At 39.5% G+C, this 15,915-nt stretch overlaps 2 protein-coding genes across 4 annotated transcripts; both read left to right on the top strand.

Annotated features, from left to right (window-relative positions):
* The first annotated feature begins 1,675 nt into the window (after window positions 1-1,675).
* Window positions 1,676-6,734, top strand: LOC109635459 (CMRF35-like molecule 8). Of its 3 annotated transcripts, XM_069531782.1 has the most exons (8): window positions 1,676-1,904; window positions 2,749-3,033; window positions 3,661-3,939; window positions 4,251-4,559; window positions 4,747-4,842; window positions 4,990-5,073; window positions 5,379-5,425; window positions 6,018-6,734. In XM_069531782.1, the coding sequence occupies exons 1-8, from the start codon at window positions 1,868-1,870 to the stop codon at window positions 6,300-6,302; spliced, it is 1,422 nt and encodes a 473-aa protein (XP_069387883.1). In that variant the 5' UTR covers window positions 1,676-1,867; the 3' UTR covers window positions 6,303-6,734. The 3 variants fall into 3 exon arrangements, with proteins under 3 accessions (XP_069387883.1, XP_069387890.1, XP_069387899.1); XM_069531789.1 differs by lacking the exon at window positions 4,990-5,073; XM_069531798.1 differs by lacking the exon at window positions 2,749-3,033 and having other exon boundaries at window positions 1,765-1,904.
* A 329-nt stretch (window positions 6,735-7,063) lies between these two features.
* On the top strand, window positions 7,064-11,177 carry LOC138411440 (uncharacterized). Its single transcript, XM_069531806.1, has 7 exons — window positions 7,064-7,384; window positions 8,302-8,553; window positions 9,019-9,351; window positions 9,752-9,793; window positions 9,983-10,075; window positions 10,376-10,431; window positions 10,547-11,177. Exons 1-7 carry the CDS (start codon window positions 7,336-7,338, stop codon window positions 10,835-10,837), a joined length of 1,116 nt encoding a protein of 371 aa, XP_069387907.1. The 5' UTR covers window positions 7,064-7,335; the 3' UTR covers window positions 10,838-11,177.
* Window positions 11,178-15,915: the final 4,738 nt, after the last annotated feature.

Raw genomic sequence — 15,915 nt, 5'->3', positions numbered from 1 at the left:
AGGGAAACATTAACCCTCATCAATCACACGTTACAGAGAAGTGCCAACAGGCTCCAACACATCAGGGGCAGAACATTTTATTCTAACTATACAACAAACTGAACCTGTCGCACATGTTCTCTCTGCTTTTCAGACGCGAGATGCATATTTACGTTTGACTCTCATCATAAAATCATCCTCTTTTCATTTGAAAAGTAGTTTCCTGATTCCAGGAAATAGCCACAGCCTTAAACTTCAGAGTCTCACACTGGCGAAGGCTCTCGTCTTCTCCTTTTACACATCATCAAACTGAAAGTCAGCATTGGTAGTTTCACATCGTACCTCACCTCCTCGGAGACGGGTTAAAAGTGCCATCGACAGAATTGTTAATGTCCAGTGAGAACAACGGACTGACGGACGAATGTTCTTACTTAGAAAATCATCTCTTCTTTAGCCAGTAGACTGATTTCAGTTGCCGTTATATTAATAATATATTACGCATTTATTGTTCACGATTCAAGGTTTCTGCAGGTGCGATCAGATCCTCCATTTATAGATTAACACCTGAACTTCCCCCAAAGCCACAAAATCCACAAGACAAATAAACAACAAAGTACATCACATGTCGGGTTTCTGACCAGCTTCACATTTCTCTTCTCAGCAGCAGATCATGAACAACTTATAAATCACAGCCTTTACAACCAATCAGCTCTGCATGTGTGTGTGTGTGTGTGTGTGTTATCTCTGTTTTCCTTCCAGCTTCACAAGCACACTCATAAAGCATTAACACACACTCAGCCATTGTTCCCGTGTTTCACTTGGAGCAGACGACAAACGTTATCAGACTCCAAACCCACAACGAGCCAAAGGCAAAAAGCAGTTTGCTTTTTTTCCCCCCTGAAATAAACGGGGTGTCCGTCCCAGTCCGCAGGGCCCAGATACCCCGAGGATTGTTGTGTGATTAGTTGATAGAGACGAACTGAAATCTTCAGCTCAGGCGACATAATCAAGTGTGTGTGTGTGTGTGTGTGTGTGTGTGTGGAGGTCAGTTTTTTACAGTGGCAGCTCCTTCAAGAAATTAGGGATCATGGGTAATATCCCGTTGTGTTTCAGTTTCTCTGTAAAAGTCATCGTTTCACACTCGTCAGGTAGAACTGAGCACGACTGAGAATCATCACCGTTTGTGAAGTAACGTCAAATTGAATTTTTAGCGACAGTGTGTCAGAGAAATTATTTTTGTACCTGTGTGCATCATGTCTGCACAACATGAAATCCAATGTTAGTCACATCCTGTTGTGTCTTCAGCTGTACGGCCGATGATGCAATGCTGCGGTCGGATGATGTCTTATTATTAACCTTATATTCGTCACTACAGTTGTTTTTAGTTCCCACTTTTATCAGATACACACCAGTTTTATTCTAAAATGCTTAACAAAAGACATGATTGTGCAAGAGTAACTAAATTCTTAGAAAAACATATTGCAAACACAACTTTTATAAATCTAATAGTTCTTGTTCCAATGATATAATGGAATTTTAACGTCTGTTGTATTTATGTTTTATTTTAAGTTATTTTACTCATGCACATATTTTAAATGATTATAGCAGTTTTGACCTCTGATTTAGTATTAAGTATATTCCTATGTTCTTTTCTTGTCTTCTTTTTTGTTCTCTCTGACTACTTGTTTCCTGTTTTGTAATCCTGAGAGGAAGCGTAGAGTAAAGACATCATTGTGGTTGAGAAAAAAAAAAAAAGGGAGGATGGACAGAGATGTGTATGTGAAAAGATTTAAGATTCAGGAAACACTTTGTTGAAGCGGCTGTCAATACAAGCAGAGGGAGCAGAAACGGAAAAGTGGAGATAAATGATCTGAAGGAATCTCAGAAGATGATTCTTCTACTCGTCCTCTCTCTGATCCTCACAGGTAACAGTTCACACACTAATATATGATGACAGATTACCTGTTTCTATAAAGGCTCATTTTGTTTGAGGTAATTACTTCATGTGAGTTTTTTAATATGTCGTCAACTGCACCAAAGAGTTTTACTGTGAAAAAACACAGTAATTATTAAAACACGATGAGGATGTGAAATATTCCACTGATGAACAGATAAGGATGTTTTTTTGTGTTTGTTTTGATGATTAAACAAATTGGATAATTATCAGAAATATGAATATTTAAACGAATATTGAAGTTAAAACCATTTAAATTTAAATCCTGAATATAAAAGACCCCTGGTGGCAGGAAGGTGCCAGAGCACACAGCAACACCCAGTTTAATCTGTGACACCAATTATATTAATGACTCAACAACTACTTCACAAATACCATAGTTTATTATAAAAATATATAAATACTTCACGTTTACTATTGTAATCAAACAAAGATTATTTTAATGCATAACATAAAACATGATCCACAAATTGTTGAATATTTCTCATGATAGTAAATTGACTGCTCATCACACATTAACGCTTCTATTTTTTAATATAGTTTGTTCATCATCTGACAAAAACAAACGAAAAAACTCTGTAATATTCTTGTTTATTTACTGTTTCCTTTCTTTCATTAATGACGTCGTTATTATCGACTCTACCAGCAGGTGTCAGCGTTTCTTCTCATATCATATTGAGAAATTTGGTTCTGGGTGTCGGCCATAATTAACCATGAGTCCTCCTGAGTTAACTGAAACAGCTGATAACCAGATTCACAATTCACACAGCAGATCGGTTGTTGTCTGAGTTGTGTGTTTTCTCTCTGATCAACAGGCTGCGAGGCGGAACGTGAAATCGAGGCATGTGTGGGAGGATGGTTTGAATTCACCTGCAAATATTCTATCCAAAATGGTCCAACCATCGAGGCCTTGAAGAAGAAATTAAAAAGCACTGTAGTGGATAAATGGGAAGAGAATAAGAATATTTTCATGTACCACAATAAAAGTGGTAAACTCCTCAGGGTGATTGTCAAAAACCTGAAAAAAGATGATTCTGGCGATTACAAGTGTAAGAATCCAAAGGGATCCAAAACAAATCTGGAACTAGAAGTAAAAAATGGTAAGAAAATGATTTATCTCTTCAGCGACTATCTTGTTCTTTGTTAAAGAACTTTATAAATATGAAAGACAAGTATTTTAAATATAAAGTTACTATCACTATCTGTCAGTCAGAGCTAGTTAAACATTATACATTTCTTTTTGAAGTTTATTTAAAATGATATTTACATGATGTATATTTACTTTACTCTAATGACGAGTATTACTCACAGGTCTGTCAGGATTATTTAATGTAAACAAAGATTAAAGACATGACAGCTCCTCAAACGTGAAGCCAAAGCATCTTGATCACCCCCTGGTGGCTGCAGTATGGGTCACATCCCCCTGTCTCTATCTTACAAGAACATATCTTGATCTACTTCATTTGTGTTTCTTTTTAGATTTTATATAAGACTTAGTTCTTTATATTTCTCTTCACCGCTATTATTCCACTCTTTTTAATCTCTTTTATTTTTGCTTGAACATTGTTGTAACCTATGCTCTCTCATTTCAAATCGATTTACGTTAACTTTGTTGTTTTTAACGTCGACCTCTGTGCATGAAATCAATAAAACTGTCTTGCCTCGGCTTTCTCAAATGACAGAGTAAACTGAATCTGACACCTTTTACGTTTCTCTTTTACCGACAGATGGCTGCAGGAAAAATCTTCATCAAACTGCTTACGCAACGGCTAAAACCACCGTAACATGCAAATATGACAAGAAGAACAGGGAAAGTTATTTCTGCAAAGACAACGGTTTTGACTGCACGGAGATTTTCCCCGAAAGGTTTACACTGACGAAAATCGAAGGAGGCCTCAATGTGTCCATCAGTGACGTGTCCTCACAGGATAGTGGCGTCTACTGGTGTGGTGTGAAATCAGCTGATTACAAGCGTTCAATCAGACGAATACAGCTGGAGGTTCAAAGTGAGTCAATATTCATACATGAAGTCACGATTGAACTTTTTACTTCACAACATATAATGATGAGTTTTACTTGCATGTGAGTCATAGACTGGAGATTAAGTCGACATGACAATTCTTAGTAATGTGTGTTTCATCTAAATTGTATGAATTGTTTTCTTTACCCTAGAATGAGCCCTTTGTTGAACCCTATGACACAAATTGTGATTTGTGAATATGAGCTACACAAATAAAATTTGATTGATTGATATGTGGGGGCTTATACTCCCCCCTGACTGTCAGAGGGTTAACATCTTTATCTCCTGTATCTACAGATATTACAAGCGACACAAGATCAGCAACCGTTGGAGAGACACTCACATACATGTGTGACTTCAGCAAGAACAATTTCATCAAGAAATTTGTTTGTAAGGGAGAAGATCCATCTCTGTGTGAACGTCTGGCGAGCGGCAAAATAAGTACGAACGAGAGGTTTTCCCTTAAAGAAGACAACTCCAAGCTAAACATCAGCTTCACAATGACAGACCTCAGGACAGATGACTCTGGGACGTACTGGTGTGGAGCAGAAACCTCGGACAAAGCACGCAGTGACGTGTTCGTCCACAGACTTGTGATGACTGTAGGTGAGTGGTTGCATTATTCAAATGTTTGGATGTAAACTGTTGGAGGATCATCTGGATGGTGACACTCGTCTGTGTCTGACACATTCCCTGCAACAGCAACCAGAGGAGTCGCCCGCTGCTCGAATTTATATTTATAATTTATTTATAATTGTATTTTGTCATTTTGACTTTAATCTCTCTCATCTAGTTTCAGAACCTCGACTTATAACAATACCCCCCGTCCATGAAACTACTAGATCTTTGACTTCAGAGAAGACAACCACTGCACCTGATAAGAATCAGGGTGAGGAAGGACTTTGTTTTTTAAAACATACAAGAGCAGGAAAAACATTTTTTTGTGAAAACTTCCCTTAAATTCAGTTACACTTTTGATTCTGGATGAATTTTGTTGGTGATGGTTGTTCTGTGGTTGTTTGGCTTTGATTTGCAGATGGCTTTCTGTTACCGGTTATTGGTGCAATTGTTGCAGTGATCTGTGCGGCCGTGTTGGTGCTTCTTATCATTATTTATAGACGTAAGAGATTCCTTACCCTGCAGAACATGAAGCACTCATGTACATGTTACCTCCTTAATGTCTGATTTCTGTCTAGATTTCAATATATTTGGTTTTGTGGGGATACACGGTGACAAAGTCATGACAAATGCAAACAGGTGTAAATACACAAAAGAAAACAACTTCATCAATTTGACGACACCTGTCAACGAGGCTGCAAAAAAAATCACAACACATGCAAGCTCTCGTACAACGTACAACTGAGCAGGACAGAGCCAACACATTGTTTTCTTCTCCCCTTACATTTTCTCATTTGTCTCTCACAGGATGTGATGGTTCAAAAAACACAACTCATGGAGGAGCACAGAACGAGGTAAATACAGTGTGTGTGTGTGTGTGTGTGTGTGTAATCAATAACTGCTGGAATCTTTAAGTGACATCTAGTGGTGAAGTGTCCTGTTGCAGCTGAATACCCCTCACCTTCCCATCCCCTTCCAAACATATAGGTGAATCTGTGGTAGCTTCAGTTGTCATAAAAACTCAAGAGGTTTAGTTTGTCCAGTCTGGACTGCTGTAAATATAAATATTTAAATATAAAGTATTTAAATGTAAAGTAGTTTCATATAAAGGCTCATTCAAGGGTAAAGAAAACAACAATCCATACAATTTAGATGAAACACACATTACTAAGAATATTTTATGTCTCGAGCAATCGTCTGACTGGTACCACCACACACAGAGCTACGCTGCTAGCATCATGGCTAAATTGTTTTAAATTGTACTCTTTTAACGAGAGCTATGTATGAGGGTGCATACATTTGCACGTGATCATGGGACAGCTCTCAGAATTAAAGATACATGTTTTTCCGAGCAACTGAGATGATGCTTTGTCTTTACGAACTTAAGTAAGAGTTGATGCTTATTTTTAGGATTGTATATAAAGTCTGTGTTTTATATCCTGGCAGGATCACAACTATGCAGAGATAGAAGAGCGCCCCCAGAAGCCGGACTTAGGAACTGCCGCAAAAACAGTGTATGTCACTGCCAACTTCCCCACAAAGGTTTCTGCCTCCCATTACTTAAACGTCCTGTTTGAGAAAAGCCCTGTTGGAGTTAGTAGTGACACGTGTTCCACTGTAGGGGGCAGTGTCGAGGGTCCCACCTACTCTACTGTCAATCATCCTTCCAGCTTCACTGAAAAACCTCTTTATTCTACCATCAACTTCCACGTCAACCAACAGCAGCACTGAGGAACAAACTAGTCCTCACAGTTTCAGGCCTTTCAGTTGTAAGAGGCCTTAAAAAACACAAACCTAACTCAGACATCAGAAAGTAACATCGAACATTTTGTAAAAACCTTTTAAGATTGGCAGCAAATATGTATAGTGTGCTGTATTATTGTTATTTTCTACTCCCTATGGAAAAATATATTGAAAGGTTTTATTATTACGTGGAATCAGTATTTTTGAAAAGATCGTATTGAATCCTTTGTGTATAAATATATATTCAGTATAGGGAAGGTATAGGTAAGATACGTATTTATCTTCATGTTTTACCAGATTCCATAAAAAACATTCTTGATTTATTTTGTTATATTACTGTTAAAGGGGTTAAGTGTATTTTTGTATCATAGAAGTTGTTTTCATCTATTTTTTGTTTAAAAAATAAAAGTTTGGACCAAATCAAAAGTCTCTCGTTGTTCAAGCTGCTCACTCTGTCTGCTTCCTTTAAGCTCAAAGATATCGTCCATTACCGAGAGAATCCAGATGATGGTGCTCTTGAACATTCTCATTATTTTGTCAGCAACAGAAATTTCTTGAATCACTTCCTCATTTTTTTATCTTTTCTCTCAGAACTGAATTCTCGAGCCACCTAAAAACAGCTCAACAAGCATTTCTTCAACTTTTCTCCCTGAAGCCTCTGACTGAATGTGTTAATATTTTACTATCCACAATTGAAGACGTCCCCCAGACCTGGAGGGTCAAGACAACGTTTCCCTGCTTTGGCTCCTCACACCACAGGAGGAACATACAGTAACATACAATAACATGGTGCCAGCCGTGTACAGGCCATGATTCCATACAAGTGTTGAGCTGTTTGATGCAAACATTCTAATAACACATGTTCCCCAATGAAAATGACGAAGGAATATGAGCAACAACAGGAGCAAACATCTCTAATACTCAGAAAACTCAAAAGTTTTGAGAGAAAGGGGAAGAAGATATCGAAGCCACAAATTCAAAGAGACGCTGAAGAAAAAGCCATTTCAACATCAGAACCAAGATGAACAACATGAAGAGTTTGGCTCTGATCCTCCTCTCGCTGATCACAGGTAAAACTTCAATACTGATCCATTTCTACTCATAACTCTTACAACCAAGAAATGTAACACGGATCCCAGCAGCTTTACTGCAGCACATAATAAAATTACAATCATCACGAATCAGACACTAAAAACTGTCACTGACATTTAACATGTTTATTTTCTGCTTCCTCTGTTCAACATTACAGTGATGAAAGCTACAGATCACAAGATGTAAACTAAAGGGTTTATTCTTTCCTGAACTTTCATATGGATGAGTTTCTGTTTTCACTTTTACTATGTTGAATCTTTCTTCAAACTTAACATGCAGACGTGCGTTGTTGATATTGATCAAATATTCAAAGTGAAATTGGGAAAATGTCCACGTGTGATAGTATCATGATGTTGTGATATTATTACTTCTTGTGCTGGTGATCTGAAATCCTGAAAATGTTTCCTGCAGCTTTACAAGGACTGTAGAGTAGAAAAACTTTGATTTGGCCAATATTAACATTATTAAGGTTGTTTTTTGTTTGTTGGTTCGTTGATTTATTTGTAAAACTACAGAACAGATATATACACTTTCTCTCAGGGAAGAGCTCATGACATTTTGTCGTGGATCTGAATCAGGGTCTTTGTGTAAATATTCTTTATTTGCCCATTTACCCTTTTAAATTGAGTTAAATTGCAAACTGCCAACAAACTAACGTCCTCCACACTCTTACAGATTTAAAACTTTATTATCTGAGGATTCTTTATTAATTGTTTTTATGAGCTGTGTTGTCTCTGTTTGCTGCTGGATTGTGAGTCTTTCTGTTTTCTCATGTGTCTTGAATCTTGATGACATTGAACCTGATTCAGTAAAGATTGAGATTATTAAAGCAGCAGCTCTGAGATGGTTTCAGTATCTAACTTGACGTGAACTCTTCTCTTTGTTTGATCTCCAGGCTGTGAGGCCGAGTCTGTCGTGAGGGGATGTGCAGGAGGATGGTTTGAATTAACCTGTAACCATTCTGGTGATTTAACTTTGTTTAAATTAGATACAAGAAATGACAAGTGGGAAAGATTTGGCAGATTTTACCCATATGAAAATATAAATACAAAAACAGTCAGATTTTGGGGGAATCCACTTAAAGAAGGGGATGCTGGGATCTACACCTGCCAACACAACACAGCTCCTGTGCAACTAAAATTAATAGGTAAGAGAAGGAGACATGTTCAATGTATTAATCTGTTAGTCAATATTTATAGTACATCTTTAATGATGCTAATAAAATATCTGAGCCAGAGTTAGGACGAATACCACGTGGGCTAAAATAACCTGAGAGGCAAGTCCTTGTTTTTGACTCACGGCCATTCGGACAATTGGCTGCATGTTGTTTCTGTATACGTCCAACATTTCCTGTCTGTCAAAACAAAACGGCAGAAATGGACTAAATGATTTGGAGTTCAGGAGAACTTTAAGATAAAAATGATTAAATCTAATGTGTTATGTATAAAACATTTGTTCGAAAAGAACAGATATCTTGCAGAGCATGCATCTTATTCAAAGTGAATGGTTTTGTGATGGCATTCTATCAAAGCAGAAGTTAAAACATGAAGTTCACTCTCAGTGACGGAAACAGATAAATATAGATAAATGTTCAGTCATCTTCAACCTTCAGTATCTGCAGAAGATCACGTCTGCAAGAAACCACTTCATCAGACTACGTACACAGGAGCTGAAACCACCTTCACATGTGAATATCCAGGAATCTCAGAGTCCAACGTCAAGTTCTTCTGCAGAGATAATAGTTTAACCTGTGAAGAGATTTTATCAACACAGTCTTCTCAGAGGTCAAACGGGACGTTCTCACTCACAATCACAACAAGCGGCTTCAACGTTTCAATCAAGGACGTGTCCTCGCAGGATGCTGGTGTCTACTGGTGTGGACTGAAAATCCAAGATGACAACAAAACCAGTGTTGGACTGCGAAAAATACACCTGAATGTTACAAGTGAGTTGTTTTAATCTTAGAGACACAAATACATGTAGTAAATACTACTAATACTATTACTGATTCAAACTTGGTTTTGAAGCCTGACATAAGGTTTTGATGGAATGTCTCTTCCTCCAGGATCCAAACTTGTTCAGATCGTCAGTTCTGGTGTTTCAGATCAGAGCTGAATGACATAATTAACAAATCTCTGAAGAGTGTGTTGTAAACTCAGCTGTGAAAGAAATGTGCTGGTGTACGTCCGCCTTTCAAAACTCAAGTTTCAACATTTCACACACACTGAAAATGTGTTATGAGAAGTTTGTTCCTATTTTCCAGATTTCCCCCCCAAAAAATTATAAGTTTTGATGAGACTTCAAATGTATTTCTTGTGAAACCTAATGTGTGTGTTTGCTTTCAGTTCAACCTTCAGCACCAACTCCTGCATCGGCTGAGAATCAAGGTGAGAGAGAGAGAAAGAGAGAGAGAGAGAGAGAGAGAGAGAGAGAGAGAGATCTGAAACTTAACTTTCTTCTGCACAAAATCATTCAGAGGAAAATGTTAACATGTTTCACATTGAAATATGATCATGTATGATAGTGACATGTGTTGACTGCTGCGTGTTTTCTTGTTGCTGTGTTTTATCTTGCAGGACGATTTAAGGTCCTCGTCACTGTGATCATCTCTGTGATTGTGTTCTCTGTGATTCTGCTGCTGATTCTCATCCCAGTCACCAAACGTATACGTAAGAGAATCTTTATCAGTTCACAGAACACACACTAATACATTCACACTCACAGACACACAAAACCACATTCACACGTCTTTGTCCTGCACAAATGACACAGTAGACATACAGTACTACATCAGTGATGAGTAGACGTGACACTTTCATGTCTGGAAGTTGATTGTTTCTGCTCCTGAGTCGTGGCGGGAGTTTAAATGGTTTCTTTTTTCCTTCGTCTCTAGTTGTGAATGAGATAAATAGAGAAGCCATCGAGTCTCAGTTTGCTGGTTTTATCTCTTCTTTGTTCTCATCCTTCAGGACTTTCTCGCTCAGACAGCAGAAGAAATGAAGCAGCAGCACAGCAGGACAGAGAGGTTGGTGTATAAATGTCTGTGTGTAGTTGTGGACGGTTCATGCTGTTTACACTGTGCTTGTTATTAATGTGTTTCTCATCCTCTCTGGAACGTTTATGTCTATGATGAGTTACAGGAGCATCTCCAGACACCAGACTCAAGAAATGCAACAAACACCGTTCATGTCCCTGACACCTCAAACCACTTTTCCTCACCGACTTACGCCACCATCAACCATCAGAACGGCTCTGACAGAGCTGGTGGCGAGGCTCTGTTCCCCATAACCAGCTCCTCCTCCTGCGAATACTCTACAGTGAATGGCCTCCGAAGTCCAACAGACTCTACTGTGATTCAACAGCCCAGAGCTGCAGAGGTTCCTCTGTACTCGACAGTCTGCAAGCAAGCAGCCAGGAAACATCAGCCCTGAGAAGAAAATATGAAATCTACAACATCTGCAGCCCGAATGTTCGGACCCTGGTTTTTATGTGCTTGTGTCATTTGCTTCATCCATTCTGAGCGTGATGGCAGCGCCCGTATCAATGTTTGGGCTTAATTTTTGTACATTAAGAAGAAGAAGTGGATATGCTGCGTCCATGCTTATTGGATGTCGTTGGTTGGTTGTAAATACACAGGAGAGGTAGAAGTTTGGGTTGTAAATGTTTCATTAGAATATTGTATGAAAGGAAGGAGAAGATCTACTGACGACTCAACAACTCATCTCAAATATCTGTTCTCCATGTGTCTGTTATTGCATGATTGTCATTGTAGTGTTCAAAGTACGTTTGTCTTTGTTCCAAATACATAAAAACATATATATATATATATATATATATATATATATATATATATATATATAATGATTGAGAAAAATATACTGTGAAAGAATCATGTTTTTTAACTTTAATGGCTGCATCATAATCAATTGTATGAATCTGTATCGTTGTGAAAACAGCTCAGTTAAAGTGTCATTAGATCTTATTATTTTACAAACTGTTAATAAATGTCTCTTCCTGTGTGAAAATTTTCCGCTGATGGAATTTTTCTCTTGACATCATCTTTTTTCTGTTGTGTTTCTTTCTTCTGATGCATCAACACCGGCGGCTGAAAATTCTCCTATTTTAATAATTTGAAGCTTGTTGTACTTTGTTGTGTCATCCTTAACCCTCATTGAAACCCTAACCCATATTCACCATAGGGTGAATAACTCTGCGCTGCTTGCTCGGAATGTGCTGAAATTCGGTGTGGTTGCGTGGCAGGCTACCCTTTATCAATCCTGAAAAGCCCAAGTCTCTATGACTTTCAGACAAAAAGTTATTCAAAAATATCTTGTACTTTTTTTAATAGATTTGGTGGTTTCACCATTTCCGAAGGTCATAGAAGCTCGGGGATGGTCCCAATGGATCGGGCATAGCCACATTAGTGGAGATGGAACCAACTTCCAAGTCTCTATGACCTTCAGAAAAAAAGTTATGGAAGAATATCTTGAACTCCTATAGGTTTTCATCCCTAACCCTAACCCTAATCACAACCCAAAAAGCAAACACTAGTCACAACCCTAACCCTACCCCTTCCAAAGGTCGTAGAAGCTCGGGGGTGGTACCAATGGATCGGGCATACCCACATTAGTGGAGATGGAACCAACTTCCAAGTCTCTATGACCTACAGAAAAAAAGTTATGGAAGAATATCTTGATCTCCAATGGGTACTCCTCCCTAACCCTAACCCTAACCCTAATCACAACCCTAACCCTAACCCTAATGGCAACTCTAACCCATATTCACCATAGGGTGAATAACTCTGCGCTGCTTGCTCGGAACGTGCTGAAATTCGGTGTGGTTGCGTGGCAGGCTACCCTTTATCAATCCTGAAAAGCCCAAGTCTCTATGACTTTCAGACAAAAAGTTATTCAAAAATATCTTGTACTTTTTTTAATAGATTTGGTGGTTTCACCATTTCCGAAGGTCATAGAAGCTCGGGGATGGTCCCAATGGATCGGGCATAGCCACATTAGTGGAGATGGAACCAACTTCCAAGTCTCTATGACCTTCAGAAAAAAAGTTATGGAAGAATATCTTGAACTCCTATAGGTTTTCATCCCTAACCCTAACCCTAATCACAACCCAAAAAGCAAACACTAGTCACAACCCTAACCCTACCCCTTCCAAAGGTCGTAGAAGCTCGGGGGTGGTACCAATGGATCGGGCATACCCACATTAGTGGAGATGGAACCAACTTCCAAGTCTCTATGACCTACAGAAAAAAAGTTATGGAAGAATATCTTGATCTCCAATGGGTACTCCTCCCTAACCCTAACCCTAACCCTAACCCTAATCACAACCCTAACCCTAACCCTAATGGCAACTCTAACCCATATTCACCATAGGGTGAATAACTCTGCGCTGCTTGCTCGGAACGTGCTGAAATTCGGTGAGGTTGCGTGGCAGGCTACCCTTTATCAATCCTGAAAAGCCCAAGTCTCTATGACTTTCAGACAAAAAGTTATTCAAAAATATCTTGTACTTTTTTTAATAGATTTGGTGGTTTCACCATTTCCGAAGGTCATAGAAGCTCGGGGATGGTCCCAATGGATCGGGCATAGCCACATTAGTGGAGATGGAACCAACTTCCAAGTCTCTATGACCTTCAGAAAAAAAGTTATGGAAGAATATCTTGAACTCCTATAGGTTTTCATCCCTAACCCTAACCCTAATCACAACCCAAAAAGCAAACACTAATCACAACCCTAACCCTACCCCTTCCAAAGGTCGTAGAAGATCGGGGGTGGTACCAATGGATCGGGCATACCCACATTAGTGGAGATGGAACCAACTTCCAAGTCTCTATGACCTACAGAAAAAAAGTTATGGAAGAATATCTTGATCTCCAATGGGTACTCCTCCCTAACCCTAACCCTAACCCTAACCCTAATCACAACCCTAACCCTAACCCTAATGGCAACTCTAACCCATATTCACCATAGGGTGAATAACTCTGCGCTGCTTGCTCGGAACGTGCTGAAATTCGGTGTGGTTGCGTGGCAGGCTACCCTTTATCAATCCTGAAAAGCCCAAGTCTCTATGACTTTCAGACAAAAAGTTATTCAAAAATATCTTGTACTTTTTTTAATAGATTTGGTGGTTTCACCATTTCCGAAGGTCATAGAAGCTCGGGGATGGTCCCAATGGATCGGGCATAGCCACATTAGTGGAGATGGAACCAACTTCCAAGTCTCTATGACCTTCAGAAAAAAAGTTATGGAAGAATATCTTGAACTCCTATAGGTTTTCATCCCTAACCCTAACCCTAATCACAACCCAAAAAGCAAACACTAGTCACAACCCTAACCCTACCCCTTCCAAAGGTTGTAGAAGCTCGGGGGTGGTACCAATGGATCGGGCATACCCACATTAGTGGAGATGGAACTAACTTCCAAGTCTCTATGACCTACAGAAAAAAAGTTATGGAAGAATATCTTGATCTCCAATGGGTACTCCTCCCTAACCCTAACCCTAACCCTAACCCTAATCACAACCCTAACCCTAACCCTAATGGCAACTCTAACCCATATTCACCATAGGGTGAATAACTCTGCGCTGCTTGCTCGGAACGTGCTGAAATTCGGTGTGGTTGTGTGGCAGGCTACCCTTTATCAATCCTGAAAAGCCCAAGTCTCTATGACTTTCAGACAAAAAGTTATTCAAAAATATCTTGTACTTTTTTTAATAGATTTGGTGGTTTCACCATTTCCGAAGGTCATAGAAGCTCGGGGATGGTCCCAATGGATCGGGCATAGCCACATTAGTGGAGATGGAACCAACTTCCAAGTCTCTATGACCTTCAGAAAAAAAGTTATGGAAGAATATCTTGAACTCCTATAGGTTTTCATCCCTAACCCTAACCCTAATCACAACCCAAAAAGCAAACACTAGTCACAACCCTAACCCTACCCCTTCCAAAGGTCGTAGAAGCTCGGGGGTGGTACCAATGGATCGGGCATACCCACATTAGTGGAGATGGAACCAACTTCCAAGTCTCTATGACCTACAGAAAAAAAGTTATGGAAGAATATCTTGATCTCCAATGGGTACTCCTCCCTAACCCTAACCCTAACCCTAACCCTAATCACAACCCTAACCCTAATGGCAACTCTAACCCATATTCACCATAGGGTGAATAACTCTGCGCTGCTTGCTCGGAACGTGCTGAAATTCGGTGTGGTTGCGTGGCAGGCTACCCTTTATCAATCCTGAAAAGCCCAAGTCTCTATGACTTTCAGACAAAAAGTTATTCAAAAATATCTTGTACTTTTTTTAATAGATTTGGTGGTTTCACCATTTCCGAAGGTCATAGAAGCTCGGGGATGGTCCCAATGGATCGGGCATAGCCACATTAGTGGAGATGGAACCAACTTCCAAGTCTCTATGACCTTCAGAAAAAAAGTTATGGAAGAATATCTTGAACTCCTATAGGTTTTCATCCCTAACCCTAACCCTAATCACAACCCAAAAAGCAAACACTAGTCACAACCCTAACCCTACCCCTTCCAAAGGTCGTAGAAGCTCGGGGGTGGTACCAATGGATCGGGCATACCCACATTAGTGGAGATGGAACCAACTTCCAAGTCTCTATGACCTACAGAAAAAAAGTTATGGAAGAATATCTTGATCTCCAATGGGTACTCCTCCCTAACCCTAACCCTAACCCTAACCCTAATCACAACCCTAACCCTAATGGCAACTCTAACCCATATTCACCATAGGGTGAATAACTCTGCGCTGCTTGCTCGGAACGTGCTGAAATTCGGTGTGGTTGCGTGGCAGGCTACCCTTTATCAATCCTGAAAAGCCCAAGTCTCTATGACTTTCAGACAAAAAGTTATTCAAAAATATCTTGTACTTTTTTTAATAGATTTGGTGGTTTCACCATTTCCGAAGGTCATAGAAGCTCGGGGATGGTCCCAATGGATCGGGCATAGCCACATTAGTGGAGATGGAACCAACTTCCAAGTCTCTATGACCTTCAGAAAAAAAGTTATGGAAGAATATCTTGAACTCCTATAGGTTTTCATCCCTAACCCTAACCCTAATCACAACCCAAAAAGCAAACACTAGTCACAACCCTAACCCTACCCCTTCCAAAGGTCGTAGAAGCTCGGGGGTGGTACCAATGGATCGGGCATACCCACATTAGTGGAGATGGAACCAACTTCCAAGTCTCTATGACCTACAGAAAAAAAGTTATGGAAGAATATCTTGATCTCCAATGGGTACTCCTCCCTAACCCTAACCCTAACCCTAACCCTAATCACAACCCTAACCCTAACCCTAATGGCAACTCTAACCCATATTCACCATAGGGTGAATAACTCTGCGCTGCTTGCTCGGAACGTGCTGAAATTCGGTGTGGTTGCGTGGCAGGCTACCCTTTATCAATCCTGAAAAGCCCAAGTCTCTATGACTTTCAGACAAAAAGTTATTCAAAAATATCTTGTACTTTTTTTAATAG

This window comes from Paralichthys olivaceus, chromosome 2, assembly GCF_024713975.1.
Source record: "Paralichthys olivaceus isolate ysfri-2021 chromosome 2, ASM2471397v2, whole genome shotgun sequence".
NCBI lineage: Eukaryota > Metazoa > Chordata > Actinopteri > Pleuronectiformes > Paralichthyidae > Paralichthys > Paralichthys olivaceus.
Note: the sequence above shows the minus strand (reverse complement) of the source record. Positions and strands in the feature narration are given on the sequence as shown.